At 34.8% G+C, this 21,697-nt stretch overlaps 1 protein-coding gene across 2 annotated transcripts in view; it reads right to left on the bottom strand.

Moving 5' to 3' along the window:
* The window catches only part of UNC13C (unc-13 homolog C), a 670,888-nt gene that overhangs the window by 123,445 nt on the left and 525,746 nt on the right, over positions 1-21,697 (bottom strand). For both annotated transcript variants that reach the window (XR_004431983.1, XM_033190063.1), the window contains exons 20-24: positions 17,248-17,374; positions 11,557-11,653; positions 10,752-10,895; positions 5,619-5,696; positions 970-1,047 (exon numbers count right to left, since the gene is read on the bottom strand). Coding sequence is in view for 1 of the 2 variants with exons in the window: in XM_033190063.1 (XP_033045954.1) it covers positions 970-1,047; positions 5,619-5,696; positions 10,752-10,895; positions 11,557-11,653; positions 17,248-17,374 (524 nt within the window). In the remaining variant the exon portion in view is untranslated. The remainder of the gene's footprint in view (positions 1-969; positions 1,048-5,618; positions 5,697-10,751; positions 10,896-11,556; positions 11,654-17,247; positions 17,375-21,697) is intronic.

The raw sequence follows: 21,697 nt of genomic DNA on the forward strand, positions 1-21,697 counted from the left end.
ACTGTCTGTCTGTTCCAAACAAGCAAATGAGAATAAGTAGAAAATGCAATGGTCTTTAGGTATGGAGTGAGGGTTGGAGGAAACAGCCAGGTAAGGGAAAAGATGCTTACTATCACAAACCTCATAAAAGAATCTTTCTCCTTCCTTCTTCTGCTCATGGAATTGCAAGTCAAAGATGTTAGACAAAGACATGACACATTACAGACACAGCACACAACACATTTTTGACAACTTTCTTGATGTGAAAAATAAACTACCGGCTGGGCGCAGTGGGTCACACCTGTAATCCCAGCACTTTGGGAGGCCGAGATGGGTGGATCACGAGGTCAGGAGATCGAGACCATCCTGGCTAACATGGTGAAACCCCGTCTCTACTAAAAATACAAAAAATTAGCCGGGCCTGGTGGTGGGCGCCTGTAGTCCCAGCTACTCGGGAGGCTGAGGCAGGAGAATGGTGTGAACCCAGGAGGCAGAGCTTGCAGTGAGCCGAGACCGCGCCACTGCACTCCAGGCTGGGCAACAGAGCGAGACTCCTCTCAAAAATAAATAAATAAATAAAATAAACTACCAGTATGTCAAAAACCAACAGCACCACAAAGCATATTTCAGAACAAACGTTGATATCAAACTGACATTGTACAAGACAGCGGAAAACACAATTTGTGGAACTTTACAAATCGTTAGCATACAAATATATATGTGTGTATATATGACTGCACATACCAACACACATGCACACACACATAAGACCAAAGGCTACTATCTTCTGCCTCCCACTCATACTTCTAATGTATGTACTAAAGTATTCTGTTGTGGATAATAATCATTTTAGTTGCTAATGACATTTTAGATTATTATCAATTCCTGTTCTTAACCATGTAAAAACGTAAGACACTTTCATAGCAAGAGATATGCTGCTAATAATCTCTAAGTGAGATTTTAGCAAACGTAGAAGAAAAAGACACCCACCTCTTTCCCTCCCATGGATTCAAACATTTTTTCCAGCTGGACCCGCAATTGTTGAATATTGTTCATCAAGATACAGGGCTTTAAATATAGAAAAAAAGACTATCATGAGCAATGATTTTATATAAAATTGTTGAATGAGTTTAACTTAACAGGTGGTTACAAATAGCTATCTTGACTTCCTAGTATATTTGATGTATATAGTAATTCTGCCATTTCAACATTATAGTTTGTAACAGTTAAGAAGGGAAATGGAAAAATATAATGCCACATTGGGGAATGAAATCTAATAACATACTCAGACAATAAACCATTGGAGCAAAACTTGGCTGCTAAAGTTTCTTTTATCTTTAACATTGTAACATTTCATACTTAGAAAGTAAGCACATTTTTTGCTTTTAGAGATTTACTTTTAGAAAAAGTTTAGCTTAAATTCTTCTATTATTTTACTGTTTTAGAAAACAAAACACCATGTGATTCTTTTAAATGCAAAACCATATTAAAAATAAACTTAAATGTATGTTCTGGCTACAGATAAAGACCACATGCTGGTATTCAAAGCCTTTTGCCTCTGGCTTTAATCCGTGTTTCTCTTCTCATTTTCCTCTTTGCTTATTTGACTCATATCCATCATTTAGGTTAGAGTGTTCTTTTTTCCTGGATTTTATCTTATCACTCACTTGGCATTTGTTTTATATTGCTTTACATTGGAGTTGGTTTTCACTCTCACCGGCCAACCTTAAATACATTGTACATGCTGCTGTTGTCTCTTTCTGCTTTTCTTACTCACAAACTACTTCACAGTAGTGTACGTATAATAAATACAGGCTTAGAAAATGTTTCTCTACTTGTTTCCAAGGATCCAGAAATATAACAATAACAAAGATGTAAAGCTTTGTGACAGGTCTAGATGTGAACTTAGAATAGTAAAAATTAATCCACAATTAGAAAACAATTCATAATAATTATCGAATCATTTAATCTTTGCTGTATATTGATTCCTAAGAGCCAGTATATCAGAGGAAAACAGACACAGAAAGATAAACAGACAAAGGAAGGAAGATGGATGTATCTTCCAAGTTGCTGGGAAATAAGCCATTAGCCAATAACCAGAGTCATGCAAAGGACTCATGGGATGTCAGAGAGGTATTAGCTCTTATCAGTGGAAAGATTTTATTATTACTTTAGCCACATTAATGACCTTTGAAAAACTTTCTACTTGACTCTTAAAGTGACCACATCATCACTTTGATTTATGCAATTTAAAAATTCCTTTCTGTTTCCTTGATTCCAGTCACTTAAAAACTTTATTTTTTAACACAGATATCTGAGATGTATCCCCCAAAGATTCTGTTTTAATTAGCTGAATCAAAATGTTCCACAAATGATTCTGATCCATAGCCATAATCGAGTACTACTTGATCTGGGCTTAGTCCTTTCCATAGCGAGCAGGGCCACATTTTCAGAGGATTCAGCATCTTGACCCAAAGTCCACAAACTAAGCGAATAGCCTATCTTTTCACTGGGAGGTAGGGTCATTGCCATTTATTTTTAATTGCAGAATGGGAAGATTTGGTGTGAATCTGGGCAATCACACCAGGGAGAAACCCAAGGTCAAAGTAAAACAATGACTTATAATGAGAAGCAGTAAGACTACATGGGGGGAAGGGTTGTTATCACTTGGTTTCCCATAGGTCTAAGTTAGCTTGAGAGACTCTTCTTAGGTTATTTGATATTAACATTCAAGCTAATCTTTACTGTCACATATAACAGGACCCTAGTACCAGCTTTATAAATAAAGAAAGGCCAGCTGCCAACTCTTCTTACTATGATGATTTCTGATTAAAATGAGCTACTGAGAACCAAATGAACATGGACAGTTTGGCTCACTTGACATGGATCGCTATTGACCCCAAGTTAGACTACGGAGAAAAAAAAGAGATACAGTTATCCAGAGGGAGACAAAAACAAATACGAGACTCTCCCTTTTCATTAAGATTTCCCTGACCTTGAAATGTTCAAAGTTCAATTTTACTGAATCAGTTCATCAAACTGCTCCTGGCAACAGATTACACAAATTCACCTTAAATTTAATCATGAAAGTTTTTACTTTCAGCAACTTCATCGTAAATGAAATAAAGAACAACTTCATAGTAAATGAAAAAAAGAAACTGGCAGCAAAGGAAACATTACCCTAATTCAAGGATATTCCTTTTTGAGGAGTTTAGTAAGATAAAACAACCTATGTTAAAGTAATTTGTATCTTCCTATTTTCGTATCTTGATTTTTTCCCTAAAAATATAATAATACCTTTAATTTTATCTCAATCTGGAACAAAGTTAGGAAACTGAAACATAGTGAATATGAAAGTTAGTGTTTTTCAGACTAGGGATATTTCTACATGGTCAAAGTATTTCTGAGTTTAAAAATATTTTTTAAATTATTCAAAATAAAAGTAATTGTAATTTAGATTGTGATGTCTTGCTATATTTTGGAATGTGAAATAAAATGAATAAAAATATTTTGACCCATTTCCAATTTAAAATGTTACAGTAGAAAACAAATTATTCTGACATGGATATTTTATTTAACTCTGGTCTTTAATGCTAAACCCTGAGAACTCAAATGTTATGGCCATATCTTTTTTGTTTGTTTGTTTTTGAGACAGAGTTTTGCTCTTTTTTGGCCAGGCTGGAGTGCAATGGCACAATCTTGGCTCACTGCAACCTCCATCTCCCGTGTTCAAGTAATTCTCCTGCCTCAGCCTCCCAAGTAGCTTGGATTACAGGTGCATGCCACCATGCCTGGTTAATTTTGTATTTTTAGTAGAGACAGGGTTTCACCATGTTGGCCAGGCTGGTCTTGAACTCCTGACCTCAGGTGATCTGCCCACCTCGGCCTCCCAAAACGCTGGAATTATGGGTGTGAGCTTCCAAACTTGGCCTATATTATGGTCATATCTTAAATGATGTCTATCTTTAGATGCTTCTAGCTCAATTTGCAGATGAAATAGATATATTACCATAGATATACTGAAAGATGTACAAGTTTCAGTGGTCTTGATATTGAAATCTTACATTGAAATAATTATAAATAAGCATCTGTAATAGTAACTATATATACTCATGGAAATGTACAAAAACACTTCAATTTGCCTTGAATGAAAACATAAGGCAAGTAACCAAGTGATATTCTTTTATAAAAGCTAAAATGATATTTGACATTTAAGCAATAGTGTATAAGGCTGGTCAAGATATTAGTAATTATGGAAGAAAAGCACCGAGGGAAGGAAAAGGAAGTTCCTTTGCTGTAATATTTGGAGGGCGTTTGGTTCTTTTTATAAAGATTTAATTTTTAAAAGTATAAAACCTACAGAAAGAGTACATAGAATAATATAATAAATACTGGGTTATGATTTTTATTTCAGTGTTTATTCAATGTAAAATATAGAATGTTAATACATAACGTGGATCTCCGCAGGGGCTTTTAAAAACTAATTTGCCTTTCTGAGTGGCAGGAATTAGCCTTAGGAGTTCACGGCCACCTTTCAAAATCTTCAGTTTGGCTGTCCTAATATAAAGAAGATCCTCTTATCAGATACTGTTTTCATTTTCAATGTAATACTTTAGACATGTATTATCTTTTAATCAGAAATAATATACTTTCAATAAATAGACATCTTGCTTTTTGAGTATAATCAAGAGCAATTAGAAATCATTGTTTGAGTTGTCAAAAAGTTCTAATAAAATTGCTGGGCAGCATATTAATTTAAGGAAAAGAAGCATCTTATAGAATTCTCAAGAACCATTAGGACTGACTTATCTTAATGAGCTGTCACCAAGAGGTCAATGAGGTTTCAGGGAGATAACTAGTAGCTTTCTTTAGAATAATTTAGATTCACCTGATAGCGAAACTGATTTTTTGAGGGGGAAAAACTGGTTTATCTTTTCTTTAAAAAAAAAAAAATCCCTATACTCACTTTTTAAACACTTTTCTTCAGAGCTACTGTTTTTCAAAATGTTTACAATGCTGCCATTGTATTTCTCCTAATATTACAGATTGATAAGAAAGCTTTCACCTTCCATCATAAAATAAATCTGACTATATTTCAAATACCTTTATCTCGCTTTTCTTTATGCCTTTTATTAAGTTGCAATACTAGTTTGAATTTTATAAACATTTTCTCAATCATCTAAAAAAGCTATTTTAATAATTCAGAATAGAAATCAGCATTGTTGCATATATTAACCTTTGCAATTTATTTGAAAACTGAAAGACTAAATTACACTTATTTTAGTATTTGTGCCAAAATGAAACTAGTTGGTGCCAATACTCATCTAATGTTTAAGTCCCTTGTTTTTCTCAGCTCCAGTATTTTATGAGTATGTGAATTTTCAATTATTTATTCTAGTCTTGTTCCTTATTACATGGAAAACCACAAGTTGGCTGGCATTGAGACACTCTCAACCTTCCTGTAAATCCTGTATTAAAACCAGTTCAAGAACCCTGGAGAAGTTTTCAACTTCTTAAGATCCTGATTTTTTATTATCCTATATGAAAACTGAAAGTCAACAATTTCTCTTGCTTACTCATACTTTGAAGAAGTAAATCTTAACTGAGAGATACTTGAAAGTAGAGACATTTTTACTTACCACATTTTCCTTATCACAATATGAACGGAAATCACTTGATACAATTGCAGCATACTGGAGCAGCACTTTATTGATAGTCTAAGAAAGAAAACATTGTGAACTTTACCCAGGTAAGTATGTAGTTTACAAATACACTGTAAAGTTTAATCCTAAGTTACCGTCTTGCTGTCTTTTTCATCTTAGTTCTACATTTTTTTCTCTCTCTAATAACTGTTTCTGAGCCTAAGAATGCCCTCTGCTTTCATTAATTATGCAAAACAGAGGAAAATAAACCATGTTAATTAAATTTTATTTCAATTACTTAAAGATGCATGAATGAGTTTGCACTCAACTGCTTTTATACATAGATTAAATTATAAGCCGAATGTAGATACGATTTTCTTAGAAGAGATAAGGCAACAATAGCAGTAGAAATGTCATCTCTTTTGATAGCAAAGTAAAGACTAAAAAGCTTTTATTTTCTTATTTGTACAACATATATCTGAATTTTCTTAGTGGCTCAAAATCAACTGAGGGAGACACTCCAAAGAGTTAAGCTGAAGAAGAGATGTTTAATTTATAAACCTGAATTCGCTAAATTGATTATAAGCTTGCTTACACACTTTTAAAATCACAATGAAATCCTGAAATAATAGATAACACACAGACAGAAAATCAATAGTTTGTTGAACCACACAGTAACGTGATAATATGCATCAACTCAAATACAAAGTTGACCTTGAAAAATATAAAATCTTATCAAGCAGCAGACCAATAAATCCTGATAAACAGATGGTTGATCAGACTGAATTATCTTCCAAATGTGTCTCTTCAAATTTTACTTTAGACATAACGTTGAATTACTTTGGACTTACCTATGAAATACTTATTCGTTTGTACATATGAACACTACTCTCAGTCTACAGCTTCTTGATGGCCTCATAAACTTGAAGAATCATTATATTGTATTGCATACACAACAACATATAAACACAAACCATAAACCTGACTTTAGGCAATCGTTGTAACTCAGACATTGTAACTTGCTTAAGGTAAAGTTTGGGCTATGTGAAAATCCTCTACAACTTAGTGCCATGTGAGATTTTTAAATTCTTATGATTCTGCTTCCTCTACATCCTACAGCTGCCGGGTGACTTGCTGAACAGCCTAGGTTTTGTTTTTTGTTTTTTATTGTTTTCTAAAGAAGAAAGAGGAAGCTGGATACCCTTTACAATCGTTCTTGAAGTATGCCCTATGGCCTAGAGCTTGAGGATACTTCATAGAAAAACCCTAGTCCCTTGAATTTATGCTTAGAGACAAGAGATCCTGGGATGTCACATGTACTAGCCTACAAATGCCAATGGTTATCAAGCCAGGATGGGCTGCAGGTAAGAAAAAGTGCACAGTCATATAGAATATATCCAGCCTAGGTGACAGAAAGAGACTGTCTCAAAAAAAAAAAAAAAAAAAGAATATAGCTTAAAGCTACGTGCCTGTATGAGTTGCAAGTACACTGCTATAAAACTCCCATCTTTACGAATGTACAATGTCACTTGAATGAGAGCGTGCAATGTACATTTTGTGGGCAACTTCAATTTCATTCTAATTTATTCAGCTAACTAAACCGCTACCAAACAATAGCTCTTTAATACTAATAAGCTGTTGCTTATGACATGCTTAACTCATTGGTTCTCAGAATGTAGTTCCGGAATCAGCAGCATTATAAGCATCACCTGGGAACTTGTTGGACATGCAAATTATCTGGTCCTATCCTAAATTACTGAGTCAGAAATGCTAGAGGTGGGCCCCATCTGTCTGGGTTTTAACAAGTCTAAGGTAATTCCAATGCATACAAAGTTTGAGAAGCACTATCTTAACGAATGCATGGCAGGGTGGAGGTAAGTCTTCAGAGAGGAGCTGTGATGGAAGGGGCACCTGGCAAGGCCTGGAACGTAGGACTTCTGGGTGTGTGAGCTTAGGTCATGATTTTATCTTTGGGGAACTACTGGTCTTCAGAAGAGAGTACAGTGCAGAGGGAGGGAATAAACAGCCTAGCAGGGGCTGCTGCATCTTGTTCTAAAGAAATAGTCATGAGGAGTAGAAGGCTCTTTTATGGATACTATAAAGAGCTGCTATTCAAAAAGTTCCAGATTAAATAACATGAAATTCTAATGGGAGTGTGGCAGTACAGAGAATGATTCTGCTGCATTTAAAGGATCAGACAGGGTGACTAAAATATCTTTCAGCTATGATCAGTTCTGATCTGACACACAGCTCCTGGTGGAGTATTGAGTAGGATGGCCATCAATTACTCAGACAAAGGCATTGTGTTTTTCTGAGCTAATGCCACCCTGTTAGGAGTGGGCTAAATATCCTGTCAACACTTCCAGTTATTCCATCTAGTGTATTGCTCTTATGATCAGTAAGATAAGAAGTGTGGTTCAAAATCCATCTTTTCATTCACATTTCATGCATGGAACAATGCAGGATTAGAACAACACAAGGAAGACAAGAAAACTGTCTATTGGTTCAGCAACATTAGAAATGTGACTTCACTGATTTATGTAATGCATTTTAACACATCCAACATAAGATGGGGTCTCCCATTTCTGTCACCATAAATGCCTCGGTTTGACCTTAAGGGTAAAAAACAAATAGTGAGATTCTATTCTCCAAATTTCTAACTTAGTTCTGATCACACCAGAATGAGAAGGGAGTATAGTTTAGTGGTCGAAAGGATTTTATCCATATCATTTCAATTATTTAAACATTTTTAGTCTGTTTCATCATGGACGGAAATGAGGGAAAATAATAGCACCCATTTAATTAGATGGTTGTGAAGAATACGAAAATATATAAAGTGATTAGCATATAATAATGCTCAATGAATTATCATTATTATTTTTAAAAATTATAATTATGTTCCCAGAGAACAAGGAATAGAAATATGTGTGCGTCATTTACCACAGTATCTCAGCACCTGGCAAACAGCCAGACTCACACCCAGGACTTAATATTTGTTTGTTTGTTTTTAAGCAATATTAAAAATAACATTACTTCATATCTATTTTTAAAATTAAATTACCCATACTTGTCAAGAGCAGCAGTGTAGTCACAGGAATATTGACTACTCATGTACCCATTTTATCACTCATCATAGCTTCTGAATGTTCTTGATATGAAATTTGAAGCATTTTGTTTGGTAACTTTTTCAGTCTTATATCCTGTTTGGCAAGAATAAATTGTCCCTTTAAATCCCATTTTAAAATGCAAAAATTTTTAAATCTCTACAGATACAATTAATTTCTCTTATCTCCAGGAGACTGTTTAAATCAATATAAATCCCATAAAGATAATGAGATTTTAGAATATTTTGATATAAGGAGTCCAATACTTAGAAGGGTACAGTTTTCAAGATGAATTAGTCAGTCGCATCTGATGAAATAAAAACAAATTCCAATAGTTTGCAGTTCTTGTGAAATGGCTAATTATAGTAAACACAAACCACTTTTTATCTGTTTTGTTATGTAAAATACAAATTATAGATAGAAAGGCAGATAACGAGTTTGGGACCAGCCTGGCCAACATGGAGAAACCCCTTCTCTACTAAAAATGCAAAAACGTAGTCGGGTATGGTGGCGAACACCTGTAATCCCAGCTACTCTTGGGAGGCTGAGGCAGGAGAATCACTTGAACCTGGAAGGTGAAGGTTGCAGGGAGCCGAGATTGTGCCACTGTACTCCAGTGACAGAGCAAGACTCTGTCTCAAAAAAAAAAAAAAAAAAGGAAAAAAGAAAAAAGAAAGACTGACAATGGTAAAATGGATTTGACTGATTTTACTTATTTTTATATTTATGTTTAATTGATTTTGCTTTTTATTTATTATTCTGTATAGTAAGTCACTGCAAGAGTTAAAGAAAAATGCTTGCAATAGATTTTCAAATCATTCTAATAAAAGAGAATTTCTTTTTCAATGAAAATTACTAATTTCTTCTTTTCCAGAAAATGCTTCTCATTGTTGTTACATTATTTCCTGTTGACAATTGGATATTATTGAATTTCCATGGATTAAAAATGTTTTACTTAATTGATTTTTTTATTGCACCAATAAAAGCACACATCTCCTCAGTAATACATGGAACTAATTTAATTTTTTTTCTTCTTGCCTCAGAGAGTGTGTTTTCCTGAGTGTGATTCTAAGACCTTCCTTGTGACCTCCCACCTTTTTATACTTCCATTCAGTACATTTGGTTACACCCCAGCAGGCTTATTGTGGGTAAGTTCAGTATTACAGCTGAAGAAAGGTCAGAGCTACCAAGGGGTGGCTGGAGCCCAGGGTCTAGAAATCTCAATTCAGCATTCCTTCTACCCTGTTACCGTGCACTCATATCTCCCAGCTTACATAACCTACCTGCCTGACTACTCTGAGGGTGAATTCTAGTTACTTTTCTAATATCAGGTACAATTATAATATGTTACCAAATATATTAACCTAAATATATTTACCCTGAGATTTTTAAATTCTCATGTGATCCTGCTACCCCTAAATCCTACAGAATTCCAAGAATAGTATGTGACATACTTTTTCAAACACTATTCCTAATGACCCAGTTTCATTCTTTTCTTGGCATTCACCCAAACACAGCTGCTCATCAAGAAAAGACTTAGAGAATTTTTAGAATTACTCTCCTATAGATTTCACTATATTGGGAAATTAGTATTATCCAAGAGGACTAAGAAAGTTATCTCTAAGAATGGTTTAAATAAATGATTTTTGGCTGTTATTTAATATTTTAAAAGTAGGAGGTTAGTCTTCCTAATTAATGAATATGCAATTGCCAAGGCTTACTTTCAGCTAGAAAACACCACATTTGAAATGTGAGTAATTTGGAAATCTATGGTAATTTCTTCGATTATAAGTAGCTGAGTCATCGATGTGAACAATAAATGGGTTTTTAAGATGATAAATCCTTATTAAATAAATAGGAAATGCAGGAAATCAGATGGGAATCTTGGAAATAACTGAACTTACTAGTAGAGAATTACACATAAATGGGGGTAAGGGTGTCAGAGAAGACTAACACCACAAAACAATAGCATTTTTCAGATCGCCACAGACCCAGAAGAAAAGAAGACTCATTTTATTTAACCTACCTTTGCAAATCTTCTCATTAAGTGAGATAATGCTTCAGGATTAGGGCATTCCAGTTTCTTAATAATCTCAAAGCTCTGATTCAGCTGAGCAAAGACGTCGACCACGGAGCAAGAAAAGAGGGCATGCTCAGATGTCTGCTGGAACTGTGAGGAGAGGAGGTGAAGCCGTCCCAAACAGTGCATTAGAGGGGGAATGCGAAATTCTTCATTATTTCCCATCAACAACTGAATCTCCCGTATCATCTATCTACATTTCCCAGTAATAAAATGCCTACCCACTTTAAAATCATTAATTTCCTTTGCCAGAAAGTGTGGTGGAACTAATATCACGGGGCAAGCTGCTGCTAATTGGTTTTTCCACTGCAGAATTGAGGTACTGGTTCTTTTGTATTTCATTTTCCCCACAGGCAATAGGTTAGCTTAGCAAGTCGATTGTGGCTCAAGATTTTGGGAGTTGCTGCAGAGGGACTGGGAGAATGTCTGCTCCTAATCTAGAAATCCTGGAAAAGTTCCAGGATGACAAAGATGTTTTGTACAAGCTTAGGGAACCTGTAGATTCAGATTAATGTAAGAATTAAAGAAAATCTTGGGAAAAATGGGTGACTGATTTTTTTTTTTTTTTAAATAAATTTAGGCAAGTTTCTAGGGTTTTGACCAGACCATTGAAACTGTGTTTTAAATTAATTTTGGTCATTGGGGAATGGAAACAATTAATAACAATGAGTCTAATAATTCCCATTAGGTTAAAAGTAAGCAATGTGACTGAATCATGGCAATGAACATTTTGAAGGTAATTTAAACTCACTCCATCTTTTTTGTCTCTTCCCAGTGCTCCATGAAGGAATTCCATTGACACATCTTCGTTTTCATCTAGCCACTGCATGACAAAAGGTTCAAACCACCTGTAACAAATTAATAATGTTACCTAAAACAAAGGACATCATTTGCATATAATTAACAGGAATGCTGCTCTTTTTGTATATGAGAGTAATTCAGAATCAACAATCTCCTTTCATTCTCTCTTGCAGTTTTTCTTCCTTAGAGACCTTTACCTGTTCTCCATCAAATCAGTCTCCTCCTCTTTACCTCCAACTTCTATCCAGTCTTGGTTCTTCCCATGCTGTCTCAAATATGCTTAGTTTCCAATAGTTACTCTGTAATTCCCTACAAAATTCAAACTTGTAAAATGTAGACCTTGTGTGCTCTCTTCCCTATCAACCCACTTATTAATTTTTTAATTCTTTGCCATAGAGCTTCTACCCATTCACATTAATCTGTAAATGATCCTGGGTGCTTACCTCGGACTTCTTTGTTATCATCTATAATCTATAGACAATTGATTTTTGGAAATTGTTTAAGATTTTTTTTCTCCATTCTGAGGATAAATTCTTTTTTCTGTATGTATGCCCAGTTGATCTAGCACCATTTATTTAGAGCACCATTGATTCCCCCACTGCATTGAATTTGCATCTTTGATGTAAATCAGGTAATGCCGTACATATGAATTGGCCTCTGGACTATTTTGTTCCCTTGGTTCATTTGTTACACACTGATATGGTTTGGATCTGTGTCCCCACCAAATCTCATGTCAAATTGTAGTCCTCAGTGTTGAAGGTGGGGCCTGGTAGGAGGTGGTTTGATCATGCAGGTGGAGTTATTATGAATAGTTTAGAACTATCCCCTTGGTGCTCTTCTTGTGATAGTGTTTGAGTTCTCATGAGATCTGGTTATTTAAAACTGTGCAGCACATCCCACCTCACTCTCTCTTGCTCCTGCTCTCCCAATGTGAGATGCCCCACTCCCCCTTTGCCTTCTGCCATGATTGAGAGCTTTCTGGGAGCTTCCCAGAAGCAGAAGCCACTATGCTTCTTGCACAGCCTGCAGAACTGTGAGCCAATTAAACCTATTTCTTTTTATTTTTATTTTTTTACCTAGACTCTGGTATTTCTTTATAGCAGTGTGAGAACGGACTGAGAAATGCATTAACATGACACTATCTTAAGAACTCTATCTTATTAGATAACCAATAATGTAGTTCTCCAGTTTGTAGACTGCCTTTGTATTTTTAAGCACTTTGCATTTCTACGTGCATTTTAAAAATCTTGTCAATCTGCACAAAAATCTCTCTTGAAATGTGCATAGGGTTGCATTGAAACTGTAGGTCCATGTGGAGAATTACTATCTTTATAATAATGCATCTTTTTAGGAATGTTACATATTTCATTTAGTTCTTCTTAAATTTCTCTCATAATATTTTATAGTTGCTTGAAAAGATGGCTTGTATGTCATTCATCACATTTATTTCTGATGATTTTAATGTTATTTAAATGGTATAATTTATATATAATTTTCTAATTGTGGCTATAATACAGAACTTTAATAAAGTTTTAAATAGACCACACTTTTAAAATTCTACTTCAAAAACGTTTTGAATTTTCATCTACTTCCTATTTTAGCTGCATTCTACAAAATTGGATGTGCCATATTTTATTAGCACTTAATTCAAAATATTTTGTATTTTTTTACCATGATTTCTTTCTTTACTCATGAGCATTTAGAATATTCTGCTGATTTTCTGTATTTAGTTATCTAATTATCTTCCTGGAGTTGATTTCTGTCTTAATTCTACAGTGTCAAGAATATGTAATACATGATTTCCCCCTTAACATGTATTAGAAATGTACCGTGTGTACCTAACAAAAATATGTATTTTATCATTTTTGTTTATACATTTTATATGGATGTTTTTGTGTGTAAGCATTGTCAATGAAAAATTATGGAAACTCTGGCTGATCAGATATATATATAGAAATATAGATACCTATATAGATAGATATTGCTAAATGCTTTATTCATATTGCTCAAACTTCTTTGTTCTTACTGTTTTTTGGGGGGTCTGAGTTTTCAATTCATTGCTGAAGAATCATAATCTCCACATCGTCATTTAGTCCTGTTGTCTGGTAGCCTTCAATTTTTTGATGAATATTATATATCACCCATGAAAAACTGTGGACCGTTGATCTAGACAGTGTTGGCTTTTAGATTGATCTCTTTCCACTTTGCCGTTATTTCTAGGGCAGAGACCTTCAAAGATCTCACCTGAAAGCCTGGAGTGTTTATAATGTTCCTTCTTTCTTATTTTTTGCACACAATGTATGATTCCATTTATATGAAGTATAAAAAAATCTATAAAACGAACCTATGCTACTAGGCATCAGATGGTGGTTACCGCTACAACAGGAGAGGCTGTTACTGTAAGTAGGCACAAAGGGACCAGCCTCGACCTCTAACATTTGCCGCTTCCGCACTATGAGACTGCTAACGTATCTACTTAGTTCCAAATCTCTTAGTGCCCACTTTCTACTTGATTTTTTTTCTGTCCCGATCTCAACACGTAGCAAATTAGGCATCAGAAAATGCCTTCAGTGGGAACTGCCTGTAGAATGTTGTGCTCATATCTCTGTGGTTTCCTTTTCTCTGGGATCTTGGTCTCACAACCCAAGCAGCCTTCATAGCACCATCACCCATATTGTTTCTCCAGTCCAGAAGACAGCTGTAAACTCTGAGCTACTGTTGGCTGTTTGCTCTGCAAGCCCTGTATTGCAAACTGGCAGATGTATGGGGGTGAAGAACATGGGAGAGAAGATGCAACAAAATACAGGACTCACCTTAGCGCATTTCTCTTTTCTCAGGGATCTTAGATTCTCAAGTCCTGGTTGCCTTTGTTGTCTTTCTGATACTGTTTGATTTTTTTTACCTTTTTTTTTTTGGCCATCAGGGAACATATTAGTCTGATTTTAGTCTAGTGTAGAGTGTCTAGACAGAGCCAGAAGCAGAAGTGTCTGGCAAATAGCTCCTCCGTTTTACTTTCCTATTCCTTATCAGTGATACTACCAACAACTTAGACATACAGACCTCATGCTTAACTCTTTCCTCTTTCTTGTTTTTTTTTTTTTTAAAATTTTTTCATTTCAATAGATTTTGAGGGGAACACATGGTGTTTGGTTACATGAATAAGTTCTTTAGTGGTGATTTCTGAGATTTTGATGCACCCATCATCTGAGCAGTGTTTACTATATCCAACGTGTAGTCTTTTATCCCTCACCCCCCTCCCGCCCTTTCCCCTAAGTCCTCAAAGTCCATTGTATTATTCTTATGCCTTTGCTTCCTCATAGCTCAGCTCCCACTTACGAGTGAAAACATATAATGTTTGGTTTTCCATTCCTGAGTTACTTCACTTACAATAATGGTCTCCAATTCCATTCAGGTTGCTGTGAATGTCATTATTTCATTCCTTTTTATGGCTGAGTAGTATTCCATGGTGTATACACACACACACACACACACACACACACACATACACATACACACACACACACACATACATACACACAGAGACCACAATTTCTTTATCCACTTGTTGATTGATGGGCATTTGGGCTGGTTCTATATTTTTGAAATTGTGAATTGTGCTGTTATAAACATGCATGTACAAAGATCTTTTTTGATGAATATTATATATCACCCATGAAAAACTGTGGACCGTTGATCTAGACAGTGTTGGCTTTTAGATTGATCTCTTTCCACTTTGCCGTTATTTCTAGGGCAGAGACCTTCAAAGATCTCACCTGAAAGCCTGGAGTGTTTATAATGTTCCTTCTTTCTTATTTTTTGCACACAATGTATGATTCCATTTATATGAAGTATAAAAAAATCTATAAAACGAACCTATGCTACTAGGCATCAGATGGTGGTTATGGTTATATGACTTCTTTTCCTCTGGGTAGATACCCAGAAGTGGGATTGCTGGACTAAATGGTAGATCTACCTTTAGTTCTTTAAGGAATCTTTACCTTTCCTCTTTCTTTGAACCCCATATTTCTTTAATTGACAAATTCTGTAAATTCTGTCTTCAAAATTTCTCTCCCATGTCTTCACCCTTTGCATATGTACTGCAATCAGTCTACATTATCAGTTTATTTAACATGAAGACTATAATTTTTACCGTATTTAAGTATGTTTTATTTGACAAAAGAAGTTGTATGTATTTACTGAGTACAACATGTTGTTTTGAAATACGTATACATTGTGGAATGGCTAAATTGAAATAATGAACAAATGCATTTGTTCACATACTTATCATTTTTATGGTGAGAACATGTAAAATATGTTCTCTTAGCAACTTTTCAGAATACAATACACTAATTATAGTCACCATGTTGCATAATAGATCTCTTGAACTCATTCCTCCTACTTAACTAAAATGTTGTATCTTTGGACCAAAATCTCCCCAACACTCAATACCCAATAGTTTAGCATTTTTAAGTTATCCCACTGTCCCACTACTTCTTATATACTTTGTATGAGAAAAGTTGTGTTAAAGAGCTGTTCTAATTTCACTTCTAATCATTCATTACCTTCTAAATCTCATCTCTGCCCCCCATTCCTTGTCTCTTCCAACTCCCACAATGCCTGATGAATGTGGTACAAGCATCACAATATTTATTTATAACAATCTAGCTCAAAACTACTTTTCCTACATTATTTTTAAAAATATTACTTTGTACTAATTTTATAAAAATAGAAATATGCCTCACTTCCTATGGATGATAGCTCGTATATTCTTACCTCTATAATTATGCTCATAACTTTCATTTTCATCTTAATGTTTTTTCTCGCTTTCCTTTCTGTAACCTGGTAAATTTTATAAAGTCGACATCAAATGCTATCCCATCCATGAATATTGTGTGGAGTTCCCCAAACAGAGGTAATTTCTCTCTTCTGTGAAACCCTATTGCACTTTGCTTATGCTCCTTAAATTAGCACACATTGCATTTTGCCTTGCTTTATCATGATCTTTGAGCTTATCAGAATCTCCTAGAGTATAAGTTCCTTTCAGGGTGGGGTCTTTAGCTTCTTTTCTATTGCTCTACAGCACTTGGCAAGTGCCTGGCTTAGGGAAGACCTCTTCAACAGAATAAAATAGAATTCTAATACATATCAAATGCAGAATATTACATGAGTCCTTGTGTGATTATCAATGTGTTTGAAAGAGGTATATTTATGAAAAAGCTCCCTGTTAAACCACTATTTCTATTTTAGAAATATGAATTCCTAAGACAGTTACAAGTTTGAATAAAAAGGAAAATGTGAATATATCAGTCAATATACAAGCACCATACATTCCCCTAAAAAAAATCTGTGTTCTGGTACTTTTACAGAAAATCTTTCATTTTATCATGTGAGCCATGTCTTATTATGTATTTTTTTGTCTTTGAGTCGAATATCCAGGAAGGGCATATTTGAAATATGCAACACAATTTAATTAAATATAGTTCCCAAAGACACGCAAATTTTGTAACGTTAACTTCATAACAGAAATTTCTTCATTCCAATGAAGATTATATGAAGAGATTTTAGTGCTGCACAATTCAGGTGTAATTTTACAGGACTGTGAATTAGATCTGAGGGTGTGTGTGTGAAAATCACTACTTACAAGGAATATTCAGGAACAGCATCCTTGAAGGCGGGAAGTTCACGCACATATTCATTATAAAACCATTTCACTTTGAAATGCAAGTTCATATAATCGGTGCTCTTGCATAACCGCTGATTTTCATGTTCTATAACAGATAAAATCAAATATTTAATAAAGCTTGGTTTGCCAACAATGCTGCTATGTTCCAATCTATTTTTATTAATAGAATTTCTAAAAGGATGAAAATAGTATATTAGATATAAAAGTATAATGAATTGCTAAAAGCAGACCAAAAATTTTACAAAATGAAGAAATAATTATAAGTCCCATATAGAATAGGTCAAGCAGTAATGCGAAATAACTTCAATGTTCTAATCCATCTTACTAAAAAATGTGAAAAGTCTGATGTAGTTACAGAGTAATAACATACTAAAATTTCTCTATCTGCAGATTTTCATATTTTCACTGCTTTTAGTTTGATGCAAAGTGACAGAGAGAATTAAAATTTTAAGCATGCATAAAACATGAGTCAGGAGCTACAATAATTGATTATTTAATATCAGAGATATGAGGTGAGTAGATCACATTTCTGGCCTAGTTATTTACCCCCTAAAGCATTAAAATAGTTGAAAAGGAGAGAAAATATCTGTAACTTATGAGGCACACGATTTCTTCTTCATTCTGTAGGTTTACCTAAAATTATCTTGCACCCTTTGGCTTTTTTGATACATTTTTAGCAGGATTTCCTACTATGTGGCATGTTTTTCTCTCTTGCTCAAAAAATATAGCTTAACACAGTTGTTAAGCTATTGTGACCTGAACATACAATGCTGAGGAATAGAGACAAATAATGTTACTGAGCATGTTTATCTATGCTATTTTTCCCTCCTTAATAATATTTGGCCAATTTTCGCTACAACTATAAACACAATGAAACCCAAAATATACCTAGCTATATCCAGGTTGAATGTGCCCTCTGAGAAATTGTGCTTGAGGTCTGTGAGTCTCCTAAGGACTTCAATTTATAGCAGAAACATCCTACACTTTACTTTCTAAGCTAAATTCTTAAAACACTATCTGAAGCAATTAGATTGTTATAAACAAATTAAAGGCATCCCTGTTTTTCAAAACCTGATATGAGGGACTGAAATCCCAATAGTGAACGTAAGAGAGAACTTAACCCCAGGTCAACAGTTTCAAATTATCTGAACAAGGATTAATTCAAGACAAGTTGTAGAGGAGAGAGAGAGAGAGACAGAGAGAGAAAGAGAGAGAGAGAGAGAGAGAGAGAAGGAGAGAGTGAGGGAGACAGGCAGGGAGGGAGGGAGGTGAACATAAAGACATGTACTCACATAGAAACAAGAGTAATAAACTAGTACTTCTAGGCCAAACTCCCAAACAAAATCTTAGTCAAGATGATATTTTGCTTTAGCTCCCTCCAAATTCATTTCACTCTTTTCACCATTCAGTTTAAGCTCTCCCCTAAGCTCTCTCTTCAGATGTCTAGTATCCCTGTACTCTTTAAGCGAAAACATTTACTTGATAAACTCAGGTACAAATTTAACACAATACTACCCTGAAACCCAGACCAATGGAGACCTTTGCTCTGGGACTGATGAATTTAGAAGGTTCAACTTATCACAAATATAGACTCATCATTAAATAGCTCTTGGGCTCCTCTATCACTTGGGATCTTACACTTGGCGCTGGCACAGAACAATCCAGAATACTAAGCATTACCTCGTGAGTAACACCACCTGCTTTTATGATTAATGTCCTCTAAGACCCAGAGAAACATTTTGGACCATTTTTCCTCCTGTGTCCTAGAAACAAAAGGTGACAGTGTCCAAATGCTACCAAGGTTTGCAGGTTGTACCACTGCTGACAACAGGAAGATACTGCTTTAGAGCATGGGGAGAAATTTGTGCTCTGGAAGCACTTAGGTAAGAGAAGGGGCAAACTAATTAACTTGCCAGATTCTTCCTTTGGATAGCAGAAATGCAGTAGATTATTGCATACTTAAGCATCATTAACAAGCACCCACTGCTTACTTTCCTTTGGTTCCACTGTATGTATCTGAAGATAATCATAAATCTCTGCAGTACTATTAATTAAAACAGGTGCACATAATGGTCGAGAACTATGTTAAATATTAAATAATTCATATGACGTTTAAATTTCTGTATGTAAATTTCTATGTTAATATACATGAAGCCTGATACCTCTTTGCCAACTAGATGGCCATTTAATGTTAAAATTGTCAATAGTTGGCCGGGCGCGGTGGCTCAACCCTGTAATCCCAGCACTTTGGGAGGCCGAGATGGGCGGATCACGAGGTCAGGAGATCGAGACCATCCTGGCTAACACGGTGAAACCCCGTCTCTACTAAAAAATACAAAAAAACTAGCCGGGCGAGGTGGCGAGCACCTGTAGTCCAAGCTACTCGGGAGGCTGAGGCAGGAGAATGGCGTGAACCTGGGAGGGGGCAGAGCTTGCAGTGAGCTGAGATCTGGCCACTGCACTCCAGCCTGGGCGACAGAGCAAGATTCCGTCTCAAAAAAAAAAAAATTGTCAATAGTTTTATTTTATTTTTAAAATCTAGACATATGAGGCTTAACTAAATTTTAACTGTATTCAAATGATTTACCATAGAAATTTATATGTAATACTTATAATTTGTTTTTTGTTTTCATTTAAATAAATATTTTGAGTACTTTAGAAAAAACTTTCTGAAAACTATATATAAACTATCTGAGAACACAAATAGAAATCATTTTGTTTTAATTTTTGTATTTGAAAGTTTAAATTGAACCTTTGTATAAATTGTAGACTTAAACGTGTATTTTGAATACAGCAACATTTTATTTTTTAATCCTTTAAATATTAACAAAGTGTGTAAACTATGATTTGGTAGAAAAAGAAAATACATAGCTAGAATTTAGAAAAAGTAAAGGCTGAAAAGAAAAAAGAGAGAAAACATTTCAAAGTGAAGGTGTGCCTTAATTTTAAAAACAGAAAACAGTGAAAACAAGCAGATATCATGTGACTTAGGAAAGGTATTGTTTGGCATCACATTAAGCCAAATGTAAACTATTTGAAAATTTTTATTATAAGAACAAATTAGTGATTTTGCTAAAATAAAGGTGAGAAAGTATATTTTCTGAAAAAAAGATACTGATTTATGCATACATTTACTTAAAAACAAAAATATTACCAATCTAAGCATAACACTCAAATATGCATATTGATAATTACATTTTAACTTTTACATTTTTCCAGCTTTTAGCATCTTAAAATATAACTGCTATTACATACAATTTTTATCATATTGATATGAGGGGTTTTTTTTAGGTAGGAAGTTAGGATATATTTTATTTAACAGTTTATTAGTTAGATTTATAAAATATAACTATTTAGGTCTATGGTATGTGGACCTTCATCTATGCTCTTGCCTCTGCAAATATTAGGAATGAGCCTGAATTAATGTGTTATTTTTTCCAAGAGTATTTGCACATGAACAGATGCTAAAGAAAAAGGCAACTCAGTTTCATTAACTAACAAAAAAATGTTTACTGGGTGTGTATCTTGCCCTAGTTTGCATGTGAGGCATTGGAAATATAAATATGGACACATTGATCTGAAGTGGATGGAGCTTAAGGAGGAAAGGGTGACATGTTAACTTTCAATTCAATACAATATGGCAAGTGCCATGATTGTCGACAGGTACAGGATGTTGTGGTCTCTTGGAGGAGATGAATTTAGCTCTACTTTGTGCTTTAAGTGAACAAGTTAATAATGAAATGATCTGCTGATACTGGTATTTAGTGGGAGAGAGGAATTTATGTCAAAAGAAACATTACATAAAACAAGACATTTTTTCTTACTTAAATGGGATCCTATTTAAGATGTGTGCATGTCTGTGAAATTATGTAACTGTTTCCAATTAAAAGCCTGAGCTTTTTCCTTTCTCTCTACTGATGTTTTTAAATATTTTGGCGGTAAGTTTGAGTGAACGTTGAATTTATGTTGTGCCATTAAAAAAAAAAAAGTTTCCCAATCCCTGTCCCTTGCAATGCAGTAGGCTCTATACTTTGGAAAGCAGGTAAAAGCCAGCAGTAGGCCGCATTCTGGTCAGTTTTTCAGATAAGACCTTCAGTTTATTTGCTTAACCCATCTGTACTTCAATTCTCCATAACTGTAGAAGTTGTTTCTTCCTCCTTATTTGGCTGCTCTGCTCAGAACTTACAGATCTTGTCCAATTCATCCTTCTGGACTCTGCAAACTCCCTATATTCCTACAGTCTCTTCATTCCTGTTGTTCCCACAAAAGAAACACTTCTGTCTACTTTACTGCAGCCACACATAGGCAGACCACTTCTTCACTTCACAAGTCTCCCTGTTGAGGATGGAAATGGGAAAGGAGATAGGAAAGATACCTTAATCTTTCTAAAGAATTAAAACTGGTTTTA

The sequence above is a fragment of the Trachypithecus francoisi genome, unplaced genomic scaffold (assembly GCF_009764315.1).
Source record: "Trachypithecus francoisi isolate TF-2019V2 unplaced genomic scaffold, Tfra_2.0 Lachesis_group3, whole genome shotgun sequence".
Taxonomy (NCBI): domain Eukaryota; kingdom Metazoa; phylum Chordata; class Mammalia; order Primates; family Cercopithecidae; genus Trachypithecus; species Trachypithecus francoisi.